This window comes from Triplophysa rosa, linkage group LG9, assembly GCF_024868665.1.
Source record: "Triplophysa rosa linkage group LG9, Trosa_1v2, whole genome shotgun sequence".
Taxonomy (NCBI): domain Eukaryota; kingdom Metazoa; phylum Chordata; class Actinopteri; order Cypriniformes; family Nemacheilidae; genus Triplophysa; species Triplophysa rosa.
Genome location: NC_079898.1, coordinates 9,236,991 through 9,252,353, shown reverse-complemented (window position 1 = coordinate 9,252,353; position 15,363 = coordinate 9,236,991). Strand labels below are relative to the sequence as shown.

The 15,363-nt window shown below is 41.3% G+C and overlaps 2 protein-coding genes across 8 annotated transcripts in view; one reads left to right on the top strand and one right to left on the bottom strand.

Annotated features, from left to right (window-relative positions):
* The first annotated feature begins 614 nt into the window (after positions 1-614).
* Positions 615-6,494, top strand: LOC130559498 (core histone macro-H2A.2). Of its 3 annotated transcripts, XM_057342608.1 has the most exons (11): positions 616-894; positions 1,213-1,334; positions 2,657-2,691; positions 2,805-2,986; positions 3,075-3,181; positions 3,695-3,883; positions 3,961-4,068; positions 4,285-4,384; positions 4,546-4,635; positions 5,470-5,644; positions 5,843-6,494. In XM_057342608.1, the coding sequence occupies exons 4-11, from the start codon at positions 2,815-2,817 to the stop codon at positions 6,006-6,008; spliced, it is 1,107 nt and encodes a 368-aa protein (XP_057198591.1). In that variant the 5' UTR covers positions 616-894; positions 1,213-1,334; positions 2,657-2,691; positions 2,805-2,814; the 3' UTR covers positions 6,009-6,494. The 3 variants fall into 3 exon arrangements, with proteins under 3 accessions (XP_057198594.1, XP_057198591.1, XP_057198592.1); XM_057342611.1 differs by lacking the exon at positions 1,213-1,334 and having other exon boundaries at positions 615-894; XM_057342609.1 differs by lacking the exons at positions 616-894; positions 1,213-1,334 and adding an exon at positions 1,408-1,622.
* A 916-nt stretch (positions 6,495-7,410) lies between these two features.
* Positions 7,411-15,363, bottom strand: part of gbf1 (golgi brefeldin A resistant guanine nucleotide exchange factor 1) — a 71,336-nt gene continuing 63,383 nt past the window's right edge. For 3 of the 5 annotated variants that reach the window (XM_057341552.1, XM_057341553.1, XM_057341555.1), the window contains 13 exons: positions 15,251-15,345; positions 14,765-14,918; positions 14,250-14,475; positions 13,778-13,926; positions 13,098-13,347; positions 12,004-12,206; positions 11,067-11,217; positions 10,373-10,503; positions 10,185-10,286; positions 9,994-10,107; positions 9,421-9,598; positions 8,993-9,157; positions 7,411-8,878 (listed from right to left, as the gene is read on the bottom strand). In XM_057341552.1, coding sequence (XP_057197535.1) covers positions 8,646-8,878; positions 8,993-9,157; positions 9,421-9,598; positions 9,994-10,107; positions 10,185-10,286; positions 10,373-10,503; positions 11,067-11,217; positions 12,004-12,206; positions 13,098-13,347; positions 13,778-13,926; positions 14,250-14,475; positions 14,765-14,918; positions 15,251-15,345 — 2,151 coding nt within the window. In that variant the 3' untranslated portion in view covers positions 7,411-8,645. The remainder of the gene's footprint in view (positions 8,879-8,992; positions 9,158-9,420; positions 9,599-9,993; positions 10,108-10,184; positions 10,287-10,372; positions 10,504-11,066; positions 11,218-12,003; positions 12,207-13,097; positions 13,348-13,777; positions 13,927-14,249; positions 14,476-14,764; positions 14,919-15,250; positions 15,346-15,363) is intronic. The other 2 variants (XM_057341554.1, XM_057341556.1) reach the window with 1 other exon arrangement.

Below are 15,363 nucleotides of genomic sequence, written 5' to 3'. Positions count from 1 at the left end.
AAATAAAAAGCAATCATCTATAATAACATAACATTTTCTCCAAACAATGTCTTCTTCAGAATTAAGACAAGTACATGAAATGTCAAGAACAACTTCTAGGGCTTATGTGGAACTTTCATTCACAGTGCACGTGCCTGGCTGGAGATCATTGCTAAGGATGCATTTTTTAAAAATTGACCAATACATTGGATCAAGCAAATTGTTCAAATGAGTTTCTGTATACATTTGTCATTGTCATAGTTCAATATGTGCTTAGTATCATAAAGATGTTGGAAACCCCTGTAGACCAGGTCTATCGTCAACAACAGTTTTGATTTAAATATCTTAAAGCAGGTGTGTAGATAATTCATTCTATGGCTGCTGACTAGTCTCATACTTTTTCCAACATCTCCCAATGCCTGCTGTAAAGACAAAATCCTTTATAAATGTTCGTTAAAGACCGTGCTTGTGCTCGTGAAATCATTTTCTTTCATTGTACGTCATTGTCAAACAGCGCCCCCTAGCCGAAAACGAATGAATAAACAAATAATGGACAAAGCACATTCCATTTCTGGGCTTTTACTGCCCTCTACAGCAGCAGATAGTCTGGCACTGAGGAGACACAAAACGCTTTTGACAGCTAGGCCACATTATTCGACCCCGTCAGTGAGCGCTTGTGCGATTTTGCTCAACCCAGAGATTCATACAGAGGCCTACGCTTGAAAATACATTTGAATCCTAATTCATGACGAGTTTTTCTGGTCCCCAAATGCGGGTTTAGTTTCGTCTGTGTGCATGAGCTGAAGTGCATTTCAAATAATTGCATAATTGGCGCAAGAAGAAGGTCCATCCGTGCGAGAATGAATAGAGATCAACGCTTCCTGATTTAGAGATCGACTGAAGTGACATCTGGCAGTAAGTATCTATATTTAGACACATGCAGCTGTAAATGACAGAGTGCTTTTTGCATGCATCTCTGATCTGATCAGACAGTGCAATGCATTTCATCCGCATCCACAATATCTAATATCAGTCACGCACCTATCAATGCATTGCAATGTTGCTGTTATTGATGTTCGGCGTCTTTTATTTCGTGCGTTAGATTGAATGTATTTTTGATCTATCCGAGGCAGCAGCAGCGGTTTAAAGCCTGCCTCCATCGACTGTACAGTGGTACTGGATGCTGTAGTTTTTTCTTGCCCTTCTATTTTTTTCTTTTTTTCTTTTTTTTAGGAACAGCAGAGGCTCAGCACACAAGGACAGGGAATAGGAATAACACCAGGAACTCCCCCATATTTGCGCCTGTCTGAGGACAGATATATGTCGTACATGACGCATTTGTAGAGAACAAACAGGTAAATATTAACGGGCGTTGTTGTCGTAATTTGCGCTCGCGCTGCATGCGAATACGAATACTTCCTGATGATTAGCGCGAGACCCGTCTACACGCGACGTGCGCGACACAACGAGATCGCGCTCGTTACGAAACCGAAGCAAAACAGCGCTCGCTCGCACCGTAGACGGCTTTATTGATTATAACGGGAACGTTGTATTTGTGTCGCGTCGCGTCTCGTTCCACACTTGCGATGTAGATCGACTGTTAACACTGTATGTACATGCAGCGGGCTGAAAACAAAATGGGGGTGAGTTGATGTGGGAGGAGCGCTGTTAAAATGAAATAATAATATGACATTTGTGCACAACCGAATGTTTTTAAACGATCCCATCCGGGTTCAATATGCATATGAAAGTAAGAGCATTCAAGTTGAGGCGAGTGCTTTGATCTGTGCGCGTGCATACCGGATTATTGGGTGATGGCCTCTCGCGCACGAAGCGCATCCTTAGTGAATATAACGCTGTTAACGGGCAGCTGTTGGACAGACGTTGGAAATGATTATTTTATATTTTTGACGAAAACTTTTTTGTACAGAATGGCGCTGCGTTGTGCAGCCGTTTGTATTAAAAACATGTCATGCGCCTTTAATATTGGACGGCTTTGCGGGGTCGCTGCAGGCTGTGTCGACGGCAGAAACAGGGACGGTGTCATTTAGTTTTAATCTGAAAGTACCTTTTTATTGCTGTGGTTTAGTTACAGGGGAAAACATCGGCGATTTGTGCGGTTAGAATAAAACCCGTGAATATGAGACTAGGACAAGCTATGCTTATTAAGAATTTAAATGCGTAAATCTTTGAAAACCTCCCAGGAACTGCTGATGAAAGTATAGCAGAAAATTCTGTTTTGCCTACAAAAGCATATTTTAATTATATTACGATTAATTATTTTCATGAATATTAAGAACGCTGTTCGGTCCAATGACATAATTCTATTAACAATAAAGCTCAAAGAAAAAATGCACGTGGCACAAAAATGGCATACATTACTATACAAAAATCTATGCATTTATCAAACCCATAACGTTTGCATTGTTAATACCATGTGCTACAGTGTAAACACACATTGTTTTTATTGTCTCATTTATTTATTTAATTTTTTATTCTTTAAATGTGTACTTGACAGATTCACTCTTATTTTGTAAATAAATCTGCAGTCTATAAATATGTCTTATTCACATGTTTTATGTATTCATTACAATACAAAAAGGAAAAGTTTCAAGCAGAGTAAACAGTTCAGGGATCTTAATGCATGAATCACTTCTTTCTTTCTATTCCCCCACAGGTACTCCATCCAGTGGCACTGTGAGTTTAGAGGAGGTGGGTCCACTGTCATTCACTCCTTCCGTAGATGCGTCTTTCCATGATGTGTGTTGTTGAATGGGTAGCTGCTTTCATCAAGAGATGATGGGACGTGTGTTTATTTTCCACAGCAACGGCAGGATGTCAGCCAGAGGAGGAAAGAAGAAGACCACCAAGCTGTCTCGCTCTTCGCGGGCAGGAGTTATTTTTCCTGTCGGGAGAATGATGCGTTACTTGCGCACAGGAACCCACAAGTATCGCATTGGCATGGGCGCCCCTGTGTACATGGCAGCTGTCATTGAGTACCTGGCAGGTACGGCTTCAAAACACAATCCTCTACGTAACGAATGGTCAAGTGTTTTTGTCATTCCGGTCACTCTGTTACATCTTTGACTTTGTAGCTGAGATTTTGGAGTTGGCTGGAAATGCAGCGAGAGACAACAAAAAGGGGAGAATCACTCCAAGACACATCAAGCTAGCAGTGGCCAATGATGAAGAACTCAATCAGGTAAGACATGACATGACAAAGTCTGTAAAAGTTGATATTTTGCACATATTTTGTAACAAAACAGTAAAAAATATTTTTGTTAGCTACCACAAATATAAGTTTAGGAATTGGCTATTCGTTTGACATTTTCTAGGTGATGTTTAAATGTGGTTAAATCTGAAATGGACGAGACCACAATAATAAAGCACACCACACATTGGCAACTGAAGCAAACGGCGGTGAAACCGTCTTCACAAGATCATGTGAAAGTAAAAGAAATCAGTTTCTCCTTTAGGTGCAAACAGCCTCGGACAAAACTCTGAATATGTTTCAAGATTCTGTGCCATGAGCCTCTGTAATCCTTGGCAAGCCAGCGACTTGTTGTAGTTTGCTGTGAAAATCTAAGAGTGACACTGAATCTGCAAGGATCTCGTTCATGCTGTTACATCACTCATGTTCTGGAATGATGCTACTCGCATCCCCAGTTTTTTTTACTATTATAATACCTTTATGCTTGACTCTGTTGTTACTCAGCTGCTCAGAGGGGTGACCATATCAAACGGTGGAGTTCTGCCTCGCATCCATCCTGAGCTGCTCTCTAAGAAGAGAGGAGGCCGGGTGAAGGTGGAGACTCAGGTTGCCGTCCCAGAGAAGAGGGAGAGTCGGATGAAAGGCAAGAAACCCAGCAAAAAGAGCAAAGGAAAACCAGGACGCAAGCCCAAAGTAAGCGCTGAACAGCGTCTCTTAAATCAAGTGCTGTTACACCAAAAATGATGTCACTTGCGTGTTTCTTTTTGCAGAAAAGCACAGAAAATGACAAAGAAGCAGATGCCAACACAACGATGGAAGACGGACCAGGAGAGGGATTCACTATTCTGTCCGCAAAGAGCTTGTTCCTCGGACAGAAGGTGCGGAAGTAGTGGAGATATGAGCTTTTTGGAGTTTTCGTTGAGCTCTTATAATTCACTATAGAAACTTAAAAATCATTGTTATTCTATTTCAAAACATTGGTCTTTCCTATTGGAATTGTGTTTGTTTATTTTATCCATTAGTTTTGTTGTATATCAGCTGATACACCAGTGATTTAAGTCGACGGAATTAACCACGTGCGCTCTCTTCATCAGCTTTCTCTCACAGAGAGTGAAATCAGCAAAATTGGAACAATCAAAGTGGAGGGAATCATCAATCCCACAAATGCGGAGATTGATCTAAAAGAGGGAATCGGTCAGTAGTCTAATCAGTATTGTACTATTCAGTAGTCAGTATTGTAACATTACTAACAATAGTGCAATGTGTAATATCAGGTCATCATTTATAGGTTGAGACGTGTGTATTGATGATTTATGACATCACTAAATGAATACTGTATATATCGTGTGAAACAGGTAACGCTCTCGAGAAGGCAGGAGGAAAAGATTTCCTTGAGACCGTTAAAGAGCTGAGAAAATCCCAGGGACCCTTGGAAGTCGCATCAGGTCGATTTTGAATTTCTCATTAACTCCTCTCTTGACACTTGCAGACAAAAAACAGACTTGAATTAGTTTGTATGTGTGAGCAACATTGTCTGGAAATGGCCTTAAAGGGATAGTTCACCCAAATATGAAAAGTCTGTCACCATTTGACTTTCTTTCTTCTGCAGAACACAAAAGAAGATATTTAGAAAAATGTAACCGAACAACAGCGGTGCCCATTCACTTGCATTGGTTTTGTGTAATATACCACCATTGTTCGGTTGCCAACTTTCTTCAAAATATCTTCTTTTATGTTCTGCAGAAGAAAGAAAGGCATACGGGCTTGAAATGACATGAGGGTGAGTAAATGATGACAGAATTTTCATTTTTGGACGAGTTATCACTTAAATGAAAGTACAAGGTTCTCATTGACACTGAGACACTGGACATGTCAGGGTAAAAAGTTGGCCAACCTTGAAAAGGTCATGAAAAATCTTTCAAATCCCTATAAACACATGCAGTCAATGTACATTTACATTTGATTTGTTTTTAGAAGTAGTCTGTAAGTGCTTGTGTAAAGTAAAAAAGTTTGATTTGAAAGTCATTGGACACCTTTGTACACTAATATGTGTATCATTTCATTTTATTAGTCTCAAATATTGCACACAGATGGAATCCGCCTTAGCGATCTCTAGATAACAATGTCAACAACAAAAAATCACAAATGACTATAAAGGTCATAGAAATTGAAAAGCGTGAGAACCAAGCAAGAAGCAAGAGGGAAGAAGAAAGTGAGTGTAGCGTCTGTCAGTGGATTGAGTTGTGATGCCAGTGTTTGGTATTCCCTGTGCTCTGCAGTGGCAGTCAGCCAAGCCAATGGGATGGCAGCACGTTTCATCATCCACTGTCACGTTCCTCAGTGGGGCTCAGAGAAGTGCGAGGACCAGCTCGAGAAAACAGTGAAGAACTGTCTCTCTGCTGCTGAGGAGAAAAAGCTCAAGTCGGTGGCCTTCCCCTCGCTACCCGCCGGACGGTGAGCTGCCAGAAACACAACAATGACCTAAACAAAGACCAAGCACAATTCAGCATGCAAATATTGTGATCATTACTGTCGATTAAGCGTACGTTTATAAAAAACGCACGATCAAACTTGACTTCAGAAGAATGCATATGCTTTTGATATAAAAGAGGTTCTTTGATAAAGATGTTATTGTTGTGTTTCTTCCCTCAGAAATGGTTTCCCAAAGCAAACAGCAGCCCAGCTAATACTGAAGGCCATTTCGAACCATTTTGTGTCAGCAACCAGCTCCTCTCTGAAGAACATTTACTTTGTGCTGTTTGACAGCGAGAGTATTGGAATATACCTGCAGGAGATGGCCAAGATGGACGGCAAGTGATATCCGGTCACGGGGTTTGATTTATTTGAAAGTGTAACAGCCTCGATGCCTCTCTGTTTGAGCTTCTGTTTGAGAGCGACACGAGTTGAAAAGACATAAGCTTGAGTAGATAATGCATCCAGGCTAGTAGTGGATTGTTGTGCAGCTCGGTGAAAGGTGTTGTAGGTGTATGTTTTCGAAAACGGATCATTTGAAGGTGTTATTTGTGAGTGACGTACTGTACACCATTTATGTTTCACCATCTTCTCCTTTAAAGGAAAGACATTCATTTAGAGTAGATCGACTTAATCATCGTTTGCCATTTTTATCCTTAGATTGATCTTGTTTTTACATTCCATGTTCAGAGTTGAACTTTTGACCGTTGTTTTTTGGCTAGATATATATGTGATTTATCAAGTTTTGGGTTATCGAGGAAAAAATGTGTTTCTTGTTCTGCTTTGAAATAAAAAAATGTTTTACACCACAGTCCAAGTTTCTTTCTTTCACTCAACAAACTGAAGTAAATGAACACCCCAAAATGTCCTTTACTTATGCTTTTCTTTTTTCAAAAGCATTATTTTGAGGTTTATATAATGGGTCTTTCCCATTCGGGTCTTTGTAAGACTTTAATAAACAAGTTACACAAACTTTTGTGATGGTTGTCGCCCTTTTTTTCTTCGGAACTGGGCAATATAAACAAGTGTTCATGTAAAAGAAAAACAGTACATCAAACATACGGATGAGTAAAAAATCATTCTTGGGTGAACGAACACTTCCGCATCTCATTGAACTTAAAATCACAATTGTGATACTGCATAATGTACTGTATGAGACAACCGCACAAGAACACACAATTCTGATATTTGACCATATATTTATTATATTGTAAAAAGTACATTAACTTTTATTCATATATAGCTATATACACTGAGATTATTTTCATTGTATTACCTGTTAGACTACAGAATTAGCTCCTGCTGTATCTAAGAATGCAGTAAAACTGCACGTGGACGTACAAAGAAAAGACAAAGTCCGTCCTCCTCCACCTGTCAGGTTTGTATGGGTACCATTATACCTCTGCTTTCTCTAATGTAAGGCAGTGATGATCTACATTAAATTACGGTAATATTTCTTTTAAATCTACAGTCAGACTCTTGTTACTGATGCTTTCAAACACACATTTACTTCCTCAAAGAAACCACCACAGGAGGTTTAGGTCACACACTGTTCACTGTCAGATGCACGTGATTGTTCTTGTGAAGCTGGTCTGGGCCTGAAAATGATTATATTTCATATTAGGATGTTTTATTTCATTTAAAGTTAAAGAGATCATCACAGTCAGCACAATGATCTCTCTTTAAGACAACCTGCGAATAAAAAAAGCAAAACGAAGATAACACATGACATTCAGAAATCTGCTGGATCTTTTAATAGTTGTAAACATCACTATTGCAAGTGGAATGTTGTAGTGGTGCACAATTGCCCGGTACATCAAAACAAACTGAGTGCATCTCCAGTGATGTTGGGCACAGGCTGCAATTATAGCGTTTTCAACCAAAAGTATTGTTTGTAGACTTAAAGGGACAGTTCACCCAAAAAAAACATTCTGTCATCATTTACTCACCCTCGAGTTGTTCCAAATCTGTATAAATGTCTTTGTTCTGATGAACACAGATAAAGATATTTGAAAGAATGCTTGTGACTGTTCTTGGACCCCATTAACTACCATAGTAGGAAATATGACAAATGGTAGGCTAAAGTTCCCCAGAACGGTTTGCTTTCCTACATTCTTCAAAATATCTTCTTTTGTGTTTAACAGAACAAAGACGTTTATAAGCATTTTTTCCTACTATGCTAGTCAATGGTGGCTATGAGCTGTTTGGTTCATTCTTCCAAATATCTTTCTCTGTGTTCATCAGAACAAAGACATTTATACAAATTTGAAACAACTCGAGGGCGAGTAAATGAAGACAGTTTTTATTTTTGGGTGAACGGTTCCTTTAACGCACAAATGTTTGTCATGCACGGTTCATTATTGGGGAAATGAAGTGGCTGCTACTGTTTTCTTTGGCCCGATGTACTGCAAAAAGACACAACACAATTGTAAAAGCCAAAGCAACATGAATGGTTCAAAATAAATTAGGTTCTCTTCTCTTCATACTGTACAGTTTAATTTAGTCTGAACTGTGATAAAAGCAGTAAAGATGAAGCATTATTTATGGACTTTATGGACTGGTTTAGCATGCAGTACCCATTAGACATTCTCTGTGAGTAAATCTCAGGAGAAAGAAATTAAAATCTGCGCAGACAGGTACTGTTAGCCTTCCAAAAGCCTGCCTGAAATAAATCAAGTCCCATCAATAATAAAACCGCCCTTCATATTACAGTGGCACCTTCTTGCTTTGAATAAATATTGTTATTTATGTAGCATGGCTAAGTGAAGGACGTCTAAGTCCAAACGCTCTGGCTGTTGCTTTGATGTTTGAGACGAGAAGGGGCAACCATGCAAGTCAATGTACTCCGTCTCACGGTCTCTTATCCTGCTGTTACATAATGTAATAGTGTGAGGGAGAATGTGCGCAGGCAGGAGAACAGTGGCAGAAGATGGTGTCTCTCCACTGTATTAATGCGTCAAACGTCACTCTGATTCCAGCGGGGTCAGTCGGTCGTGGGCCGGGGCAGCAGGGGCACTGGTGAGGTGGCCTCTATGAGAGCAGGGTTCAGAATGATGGGCAGGGACATGGGGGGCACGCCCACTTGCAGTGGAGAGGCGAAGGGCTGCAGGATGAGTGGAGACTGAGAGAGAAGGGGCGGGGCTTCTGCAGGACTCATCTTTGGAGAAGTGGTTATAGGAGGTGTCGAGGGAGGAACCGGAGATGATCGGTCTGTTCCTGAAAACAGAAAATAACAGAAGGCGGCGTGTCATTTCAATGCATGAACACTGAGCCCAAAAATAAAATGAGGCCCAAATTTTTCTCAGTTTTCCAATGAAAGCTTCTGATCACCGTTGGCACTAGGTGTGGGGACATCCTGAGGTGATGCAGGTCTGCTGGGGATGTTTGGCTCTGCAGGGGCCGCTGGCACTGGTGAGGGCACTGGCACGGGAGGAGAGGCTGAGGTAACAGCGACGGGGGGTGGGACCGGCTCCATAGGAACATTGCAGACAGGTTCTGTGAAATGCGTTTACATGCGTTACATCTTTATGCCAGTGAATGTAAGGATTTACAGTGGCTTGCAAAAATATTCATATCCCTTCATTTTTTTCCACATTTTGTTATACTGCTCCTCTGTGTAAAACTACTTTAAATTGATCTTTTTTAACATAAAGCTACATTCCATACGCCTCAACATAAAATGTGAAAAAAAAATGAAGGGGTATGAATACTCTTGCAAGCCGCTGTATATACTGCATGTATCTGTGTGGTTGTAGCACCTGGAATGACGGCCTGTTTGAAGAGCTCCTCCTTGAGGCGGGGCAAGAAACAGTCAATTCTCTCCCAGGTGATTTCCCACAGGTCCGAGTAGCCCGTACGAGAGTCTGCACTGTGAAAGATCCCTGCTGTGTCCATCACCAGAAGCATGTTCTTGAGAGATTCAGGGATCGCTTCGAGCTGAACATCAAACAACAAAACAATGACAGTTTTAGGAGATCAAAACAGAGTCTATTTTGATGTTTGAAGTCAACAAAAGAGGAATTAATAAAGCTACTATTTAACTTTAATTCCATGAAAGCATTCCATGTCAAATAAAAAAAAGAGAAAATCTGCAGACCGTGCACATCCTATCCTACATAAATAGCGCGAGTATGTTATTCAGAACGTAGCTGTGGATTCAGTGAACAGGAAACTGCAGCTGTCACAGTATTTCAGTATGTGCTCTGTCTGCATCAGCAGAAAAATGCAGACATGCAGGCACGTAATGAAAACCATTTGGTTCCAGTATTTTGACTGATTCGCGATCCCAGTCAGCACATTTGATGACTCGTGGACAACTGAGCAATTCTCACCAGCAGGTCACTGGAACCAGCGTGCATGTACTTGTCCATGAAGTCCAAAATGGTGAGCCAGAGGGCAGCGAATGTGGGCAGAGAGAGCAGAGGAGAAAGGTGCTGTAGGAAGACCTGAGGACACCGAAACATTTGATTAAATCCCAATATATCGAAGGCAATAGAGATCAGATGAAATGAATGAGGCAGACCTTAGAAAGCAGCGTGCACGCCCTCATCCTCGTCTCCTCCATACCTCCCACATCGGCTGGACTGATGTTGTCGAGTAGTTTGGTGAGCAGCGGAAACAGGACCTGTGAACACAAAGAAACTTCCATCAGTCCTATTTACTATTTACAATGCGTGATGTTGAAGTCTTAGCTAAGCAGTGCTAATTCACCTTGTTGAAACAGGATTCCCACTCCACAGCATCCAAAGTTTGCAGGTCGTGAACCAGCAGCGCCCTCTGCAGGTAGGTGAGAGCTTGCATGCGCACTTGTCTCCTCGCGTCACAGCACAACCAAGCCATCCCTACACAACCGAAACACAAATACAGCGTTTTTGATTGATAAAGGTGTACCAAAAGTAAAGATTTTGGTCAACAGCAGAATGTCTAAGTTGCTTCTTTACAATAGAAGTGAGTGGTGACTACAGCTGTCAAACAGGATTATTCAGGCAGGGTTGAGAATAAATTCATTATATTTCAATCTGCTCCTCACAGCTTTTGCATGGATTGGACAGTTTATGCAACATGCAACAGGATTTGGGATTTAATCTGAATATAATATTGTTTTGTGGATTGTGATCCAGTCCCCATCCACTTTCATTTGGTTTCAATTTTACCTTTGCACTTCCAAAACTAAATCAAAAAATATTATTATTATTACTATTATGTACATTTTTATTATGACTAAATTAAGATAAGTGTGATGACCCTAATGATCCCATTTTCGGTGTAAAATTTTAATGATCCCGTTACCTGACATTCTGAGCAGATATAAACAAACAGTCGATGGTATTAAATATTGCAAGCACGTGCATTATTATTAAATTGCCAGTGGGATTGGCTAATAAGCTTTGTACTAATCTCTGACCTTGCAGCAGAGGACACCAGCAGCTGGACCATAACGTCTGAGAGTCGGCCTCTATCTTTCGGCCACCTCCCTCTAGATGGCGCTGTTCCTCTGCCCAAGAGCTGTAGATGCCGGCGGCTCGCGTGTGCAGAGTATGCATCAGGTCTAACAACTACAGGGACAAACAGGCTTTTTGTGAAATCACTAAACATCTAGGACATATCTGGTTAATGGTAAATGAAATAAATATTTACTTTACTGACAGGCTCTTTCACTTTATTAATGGCCACAATAGAAACAATTGTTACGCACCCACTATTGAGTCTTAACAGGTAAACAGGTGGAGTGACGACAACGGACGAAAACAACAAAAAAACTCTCATGCGACATGTTTGATATGATCATAATATTGTTTTTATGAACAGCTCAAGTTCATATTTCATCCTAAAATCAAAATAAACTTTGTTTAATTGTTTTTCTTCTATTTTTCTTCATTCCTAAATGTTTACGTGGTTAATGATATTGCTGTTAAACACCTTAAAATCTTTCAACACATTTTTGCATCTTTTGTATACTTCTTCTTGTATATTTGTGTATTTCTGTATATAAGAGATTTTTTTTATTTACCTGGAAAAAAAACTTGGAAAGCGCTACATGCTTATTCTTTTATAATAATATTTATATTCATATGTAAATACAAAATAACAAAAAAATGAATAAAATAAAAACATGAATATAATAATAAATCATGCTATTCTTTGATTATATTTGTATCATTCAAATTCCTACTGAGCTCACAGACGTCAGAACTGTCGCAACGTATGTTTTGCTACGACTTCTTTTCAAATGGGAAACAATTATTGGAAAACAAAAACCTGGCAAGCCCATCCCCCACCGCAGATCAGTAAACATGATGTTGGACAGATAAAGGTATTAGGGAAAGGGCTGTTGTACTTACGTCCAGACTAACCTGAAAAGACACCGTGTGGTAACTGGCCGGCACTCCCTCGTCTTCCTCATCGTCGCTATGGGAACGGGCGGGCCGCTGACTGGACGCTTTGGCTCGCCGCGACGTGCTTTCCTTCTCCCTCGGCTTCTTTCGGAGCCGGCTGGATTTGGAGTCATATTTGTGAAACTTTTTCTTCTCGTGGGTGCGGTATCCTACGGAGGGGTGTGGAAACCATCAGCGGACTGAACTCAAATTAAGCTTTCAAGCGCACGTCGACCCATTCTCTCGTGTCATGCGCGCAAAACCCAAAGCCAAGACAAACAAAGCTACGACAATGATTCACAGGTGCCGAAGCTTGTTCTTCCGTGACTGTCCGTCTTCACACCCTTTCATTTACTCAGCCTCCGACATATCTAGGTCAATTTTGGAACGGCATCAAAAAAATGCGTATTTCATCATTTTGTTGCTCTTTTGAATGGAAGCAAATATCTATAGTCTCTATCAAAGTGCTGCTTCCATAAGACGTCCATTAAACTTGAAGCTTTGATCAGCTGATCTCAAAGTGAGCGTGTAAGCCCCTGTTGACAGCAGGTGTCTGCCCAGGTAAACAGACGCCTTCAAGTCGTGAAAAGGCCGCGCTGAATGGCACAGTGTTGCTACAAAGTGTTGAATGAGTCTCGGCTAAGCCCGCTAATGATCGCCGACCACCTCGGATAGGATGAGAGTAAATGGAAAGGGTGCGCAGAGAACGCAGTCGAGTTGCCCTGGAGTGAAATGACTCACCGGTGGAGCGCACCTCACCACTAAAGAGCTTGCAGGCACAGACACATCCAATCGCAAAGCTTTTGAACTGAAACAGACGCTCACAGACGCACTAATCCCCCAAGGAGTCAAACATAAAATGCCCCATAAAAACTCCTGAAGGTTTGTTTGGGATGAAACCCATCAGAGGAAATCATTGTGATGTATCTTAGTAACGTGAACCAGCTGGACTGGTTCAGTCCTATAAGTCAACAGGGTCTTGAATCATTTATAGCACGCAACAGTTTCTCAAGAAATATTGAGCAATTAAAACACACCGTTGTTTAATAAGAGACACGTACCTCCGTTAAGGCTCGCCTCTACGAACACTCGTATGGCTTTAACGCAAAGCTCAAAGTTTTCCGGAGTGACGTGGGCGGCATCGCGCACAATGAAGGAAAGCGAATCCACGCACTTGATGAGGGACTTGGTGTCATGCAGACCCATGTCCTGTCCTAGGGTTAAACTGTATTGGTTTACGAGAGGATGGGGCAGGGGCTTCAGGGCAGGGGCTGCTGGAGCTTTACTGCCATCTAGGTCATCTTTGCCCACCTGACAACAAAAACACAAAACTGTTATTTTGAGATGTAACCGCATAATTACAATAGAAGAAACAATAAAAACGGTAAAAACAACCGTTTGCTTTAATGCACTTATAATGGATATCTAATGGGCAATTATTCCAGAGAGATGAAGCAATTGTTTTGGTAAAGCACTTATTTCAATAAAAACTGTGTTATTTGAGCTGTGTAAACTCTAAATTGTCCTTTCGGTGATGAGACACCTGTTGCAGGCAAATGAACGTCTGGTTATGGTCATTCTGCGGGGGGGATTTTTCTCTATGTAAACCGTCGCTTTCTGGTATCATTGCGCGTATCGTAAGGTTTACACAAAACCGATTTTATGCGGGTACCACGGGAGCTCTAAACTGGATATAACAGGTTCAAATAAATAAGAGAAAGTCAATTTTGTGAACACTCACCACAAGCCAGCCTATGTCGACGTCAGTGGCTGAACGGGGCAGTCTGGACTTGCCGTGCTCGGCGTAAACCTCAGAGTCAGACGTGTAGCCTCGGTCAAGCTTTACTTCGCTGTGATGATATGAACTTAGTTCACTGTCGGACTGAGCACCTGGAAAAATTGTTATACAACGTTGCGTTTGTGTTTAACAGCATGCCAGTTTTTCCAGTTATTTCAATGGCAAAAAAAGACATTTGTTGGATTTGTCAAATTTGACTTCTGAAGGTAAAACCGGACATTTTGGATTGACGCATAATGTCTCTTCAGCAGCAATGTCTGCTTGCTTATTTCCTGAAGTGCCGCAGTGGGCCGGAGGATTACACAAGATAAGCCGCTATGTAAATAACCATCTGGAAATGGACTTCACGGTCCACTGTTTCTGGAGTTGCATTACACCTTCTATGGCTGGAAACATGTGGGAATGAACAAATCACCTGTGTCGTTGTCTGGGCTGGTGTTAGCGACCTGCAGGGCAGCCGGAGGTTTGACCCCGGCCCCGATGCATTCCAGAAGGGAAAACAGCGTGTACCAGTCATCGGTGCAATGGATGTTGGCTGCGTTGGTTTTGAGAAGCTCGTGCAAGCCGAAGGCCACATCTCTAAAGACTCTGGCCAGTACGTGAGGCTTCATCCTCAACAGCAGTCGAAGGGAGAGGAGAACCTGTGTAGAGACACAGCAGTCAAACAATGGAGGTCTAATGCGGTCGGTGGTACTGGTCCTGTGTGTGTGCACGTGTCTCATTGTATGTTTGTGGTTGCAGGGTTCATTTAGTTATGTGGGAAAAATGTCACAGTGCATGAAATCCATCTCCTTTCTTGCACGCATTGCGTCTCATTTCCTTCTGGACCTTTTTGGATTTAGCGTACATCACTCACTGACGTCTACAAACATTTAAGGCTCGATTTGTAGCATAACAACAGGAAGTGTGAGTTTGCATCTGTGGTTATACCTGTGAGCCGATGTCCTCTCTGCGCAGTAAACGTATGCCGAGTCTGAGCAAGCCAACCACGGCTCTCTCCACCAGGAAACAGCTCTCATTAGCGTGAACACACAGTTGATATAAGTGATCTCGTACCGTCTGCCATACACACGATACTCTGTCCCTGAAAACACACAATCAGCCATTTATATCACTCTCAAGGCCCGACAGATTCCATCCACTGTGATTCTGAAAACGTTAGGGCAGCGTGATATTGATAAATACGATAGATGATAACTTGCTGAATAATGCGATATGCAATACGATAGTCAGTCAAATCAATCTGAACTATATTCAAATATGTTTAATAGCTTAAATCCTATATTCCTAGATTACAAACATACACATTTCAATTGTTGATCTTTGACTATACTGTACGTTATATGTACACCTGCAATATTTCAATAATGTTGACATATTGTGTAGTCCTATATTAAGGCTATGTACATGTGGTACCTGTTTTCAAGAACAATACGCAGCAGCATCTCCAGACAGAAAGCAGCATCTTCTTCATCGTATGTTTCCTCATCGGGGGTCACAGAGATAAGAGCCTGGAGGATAAAACATTA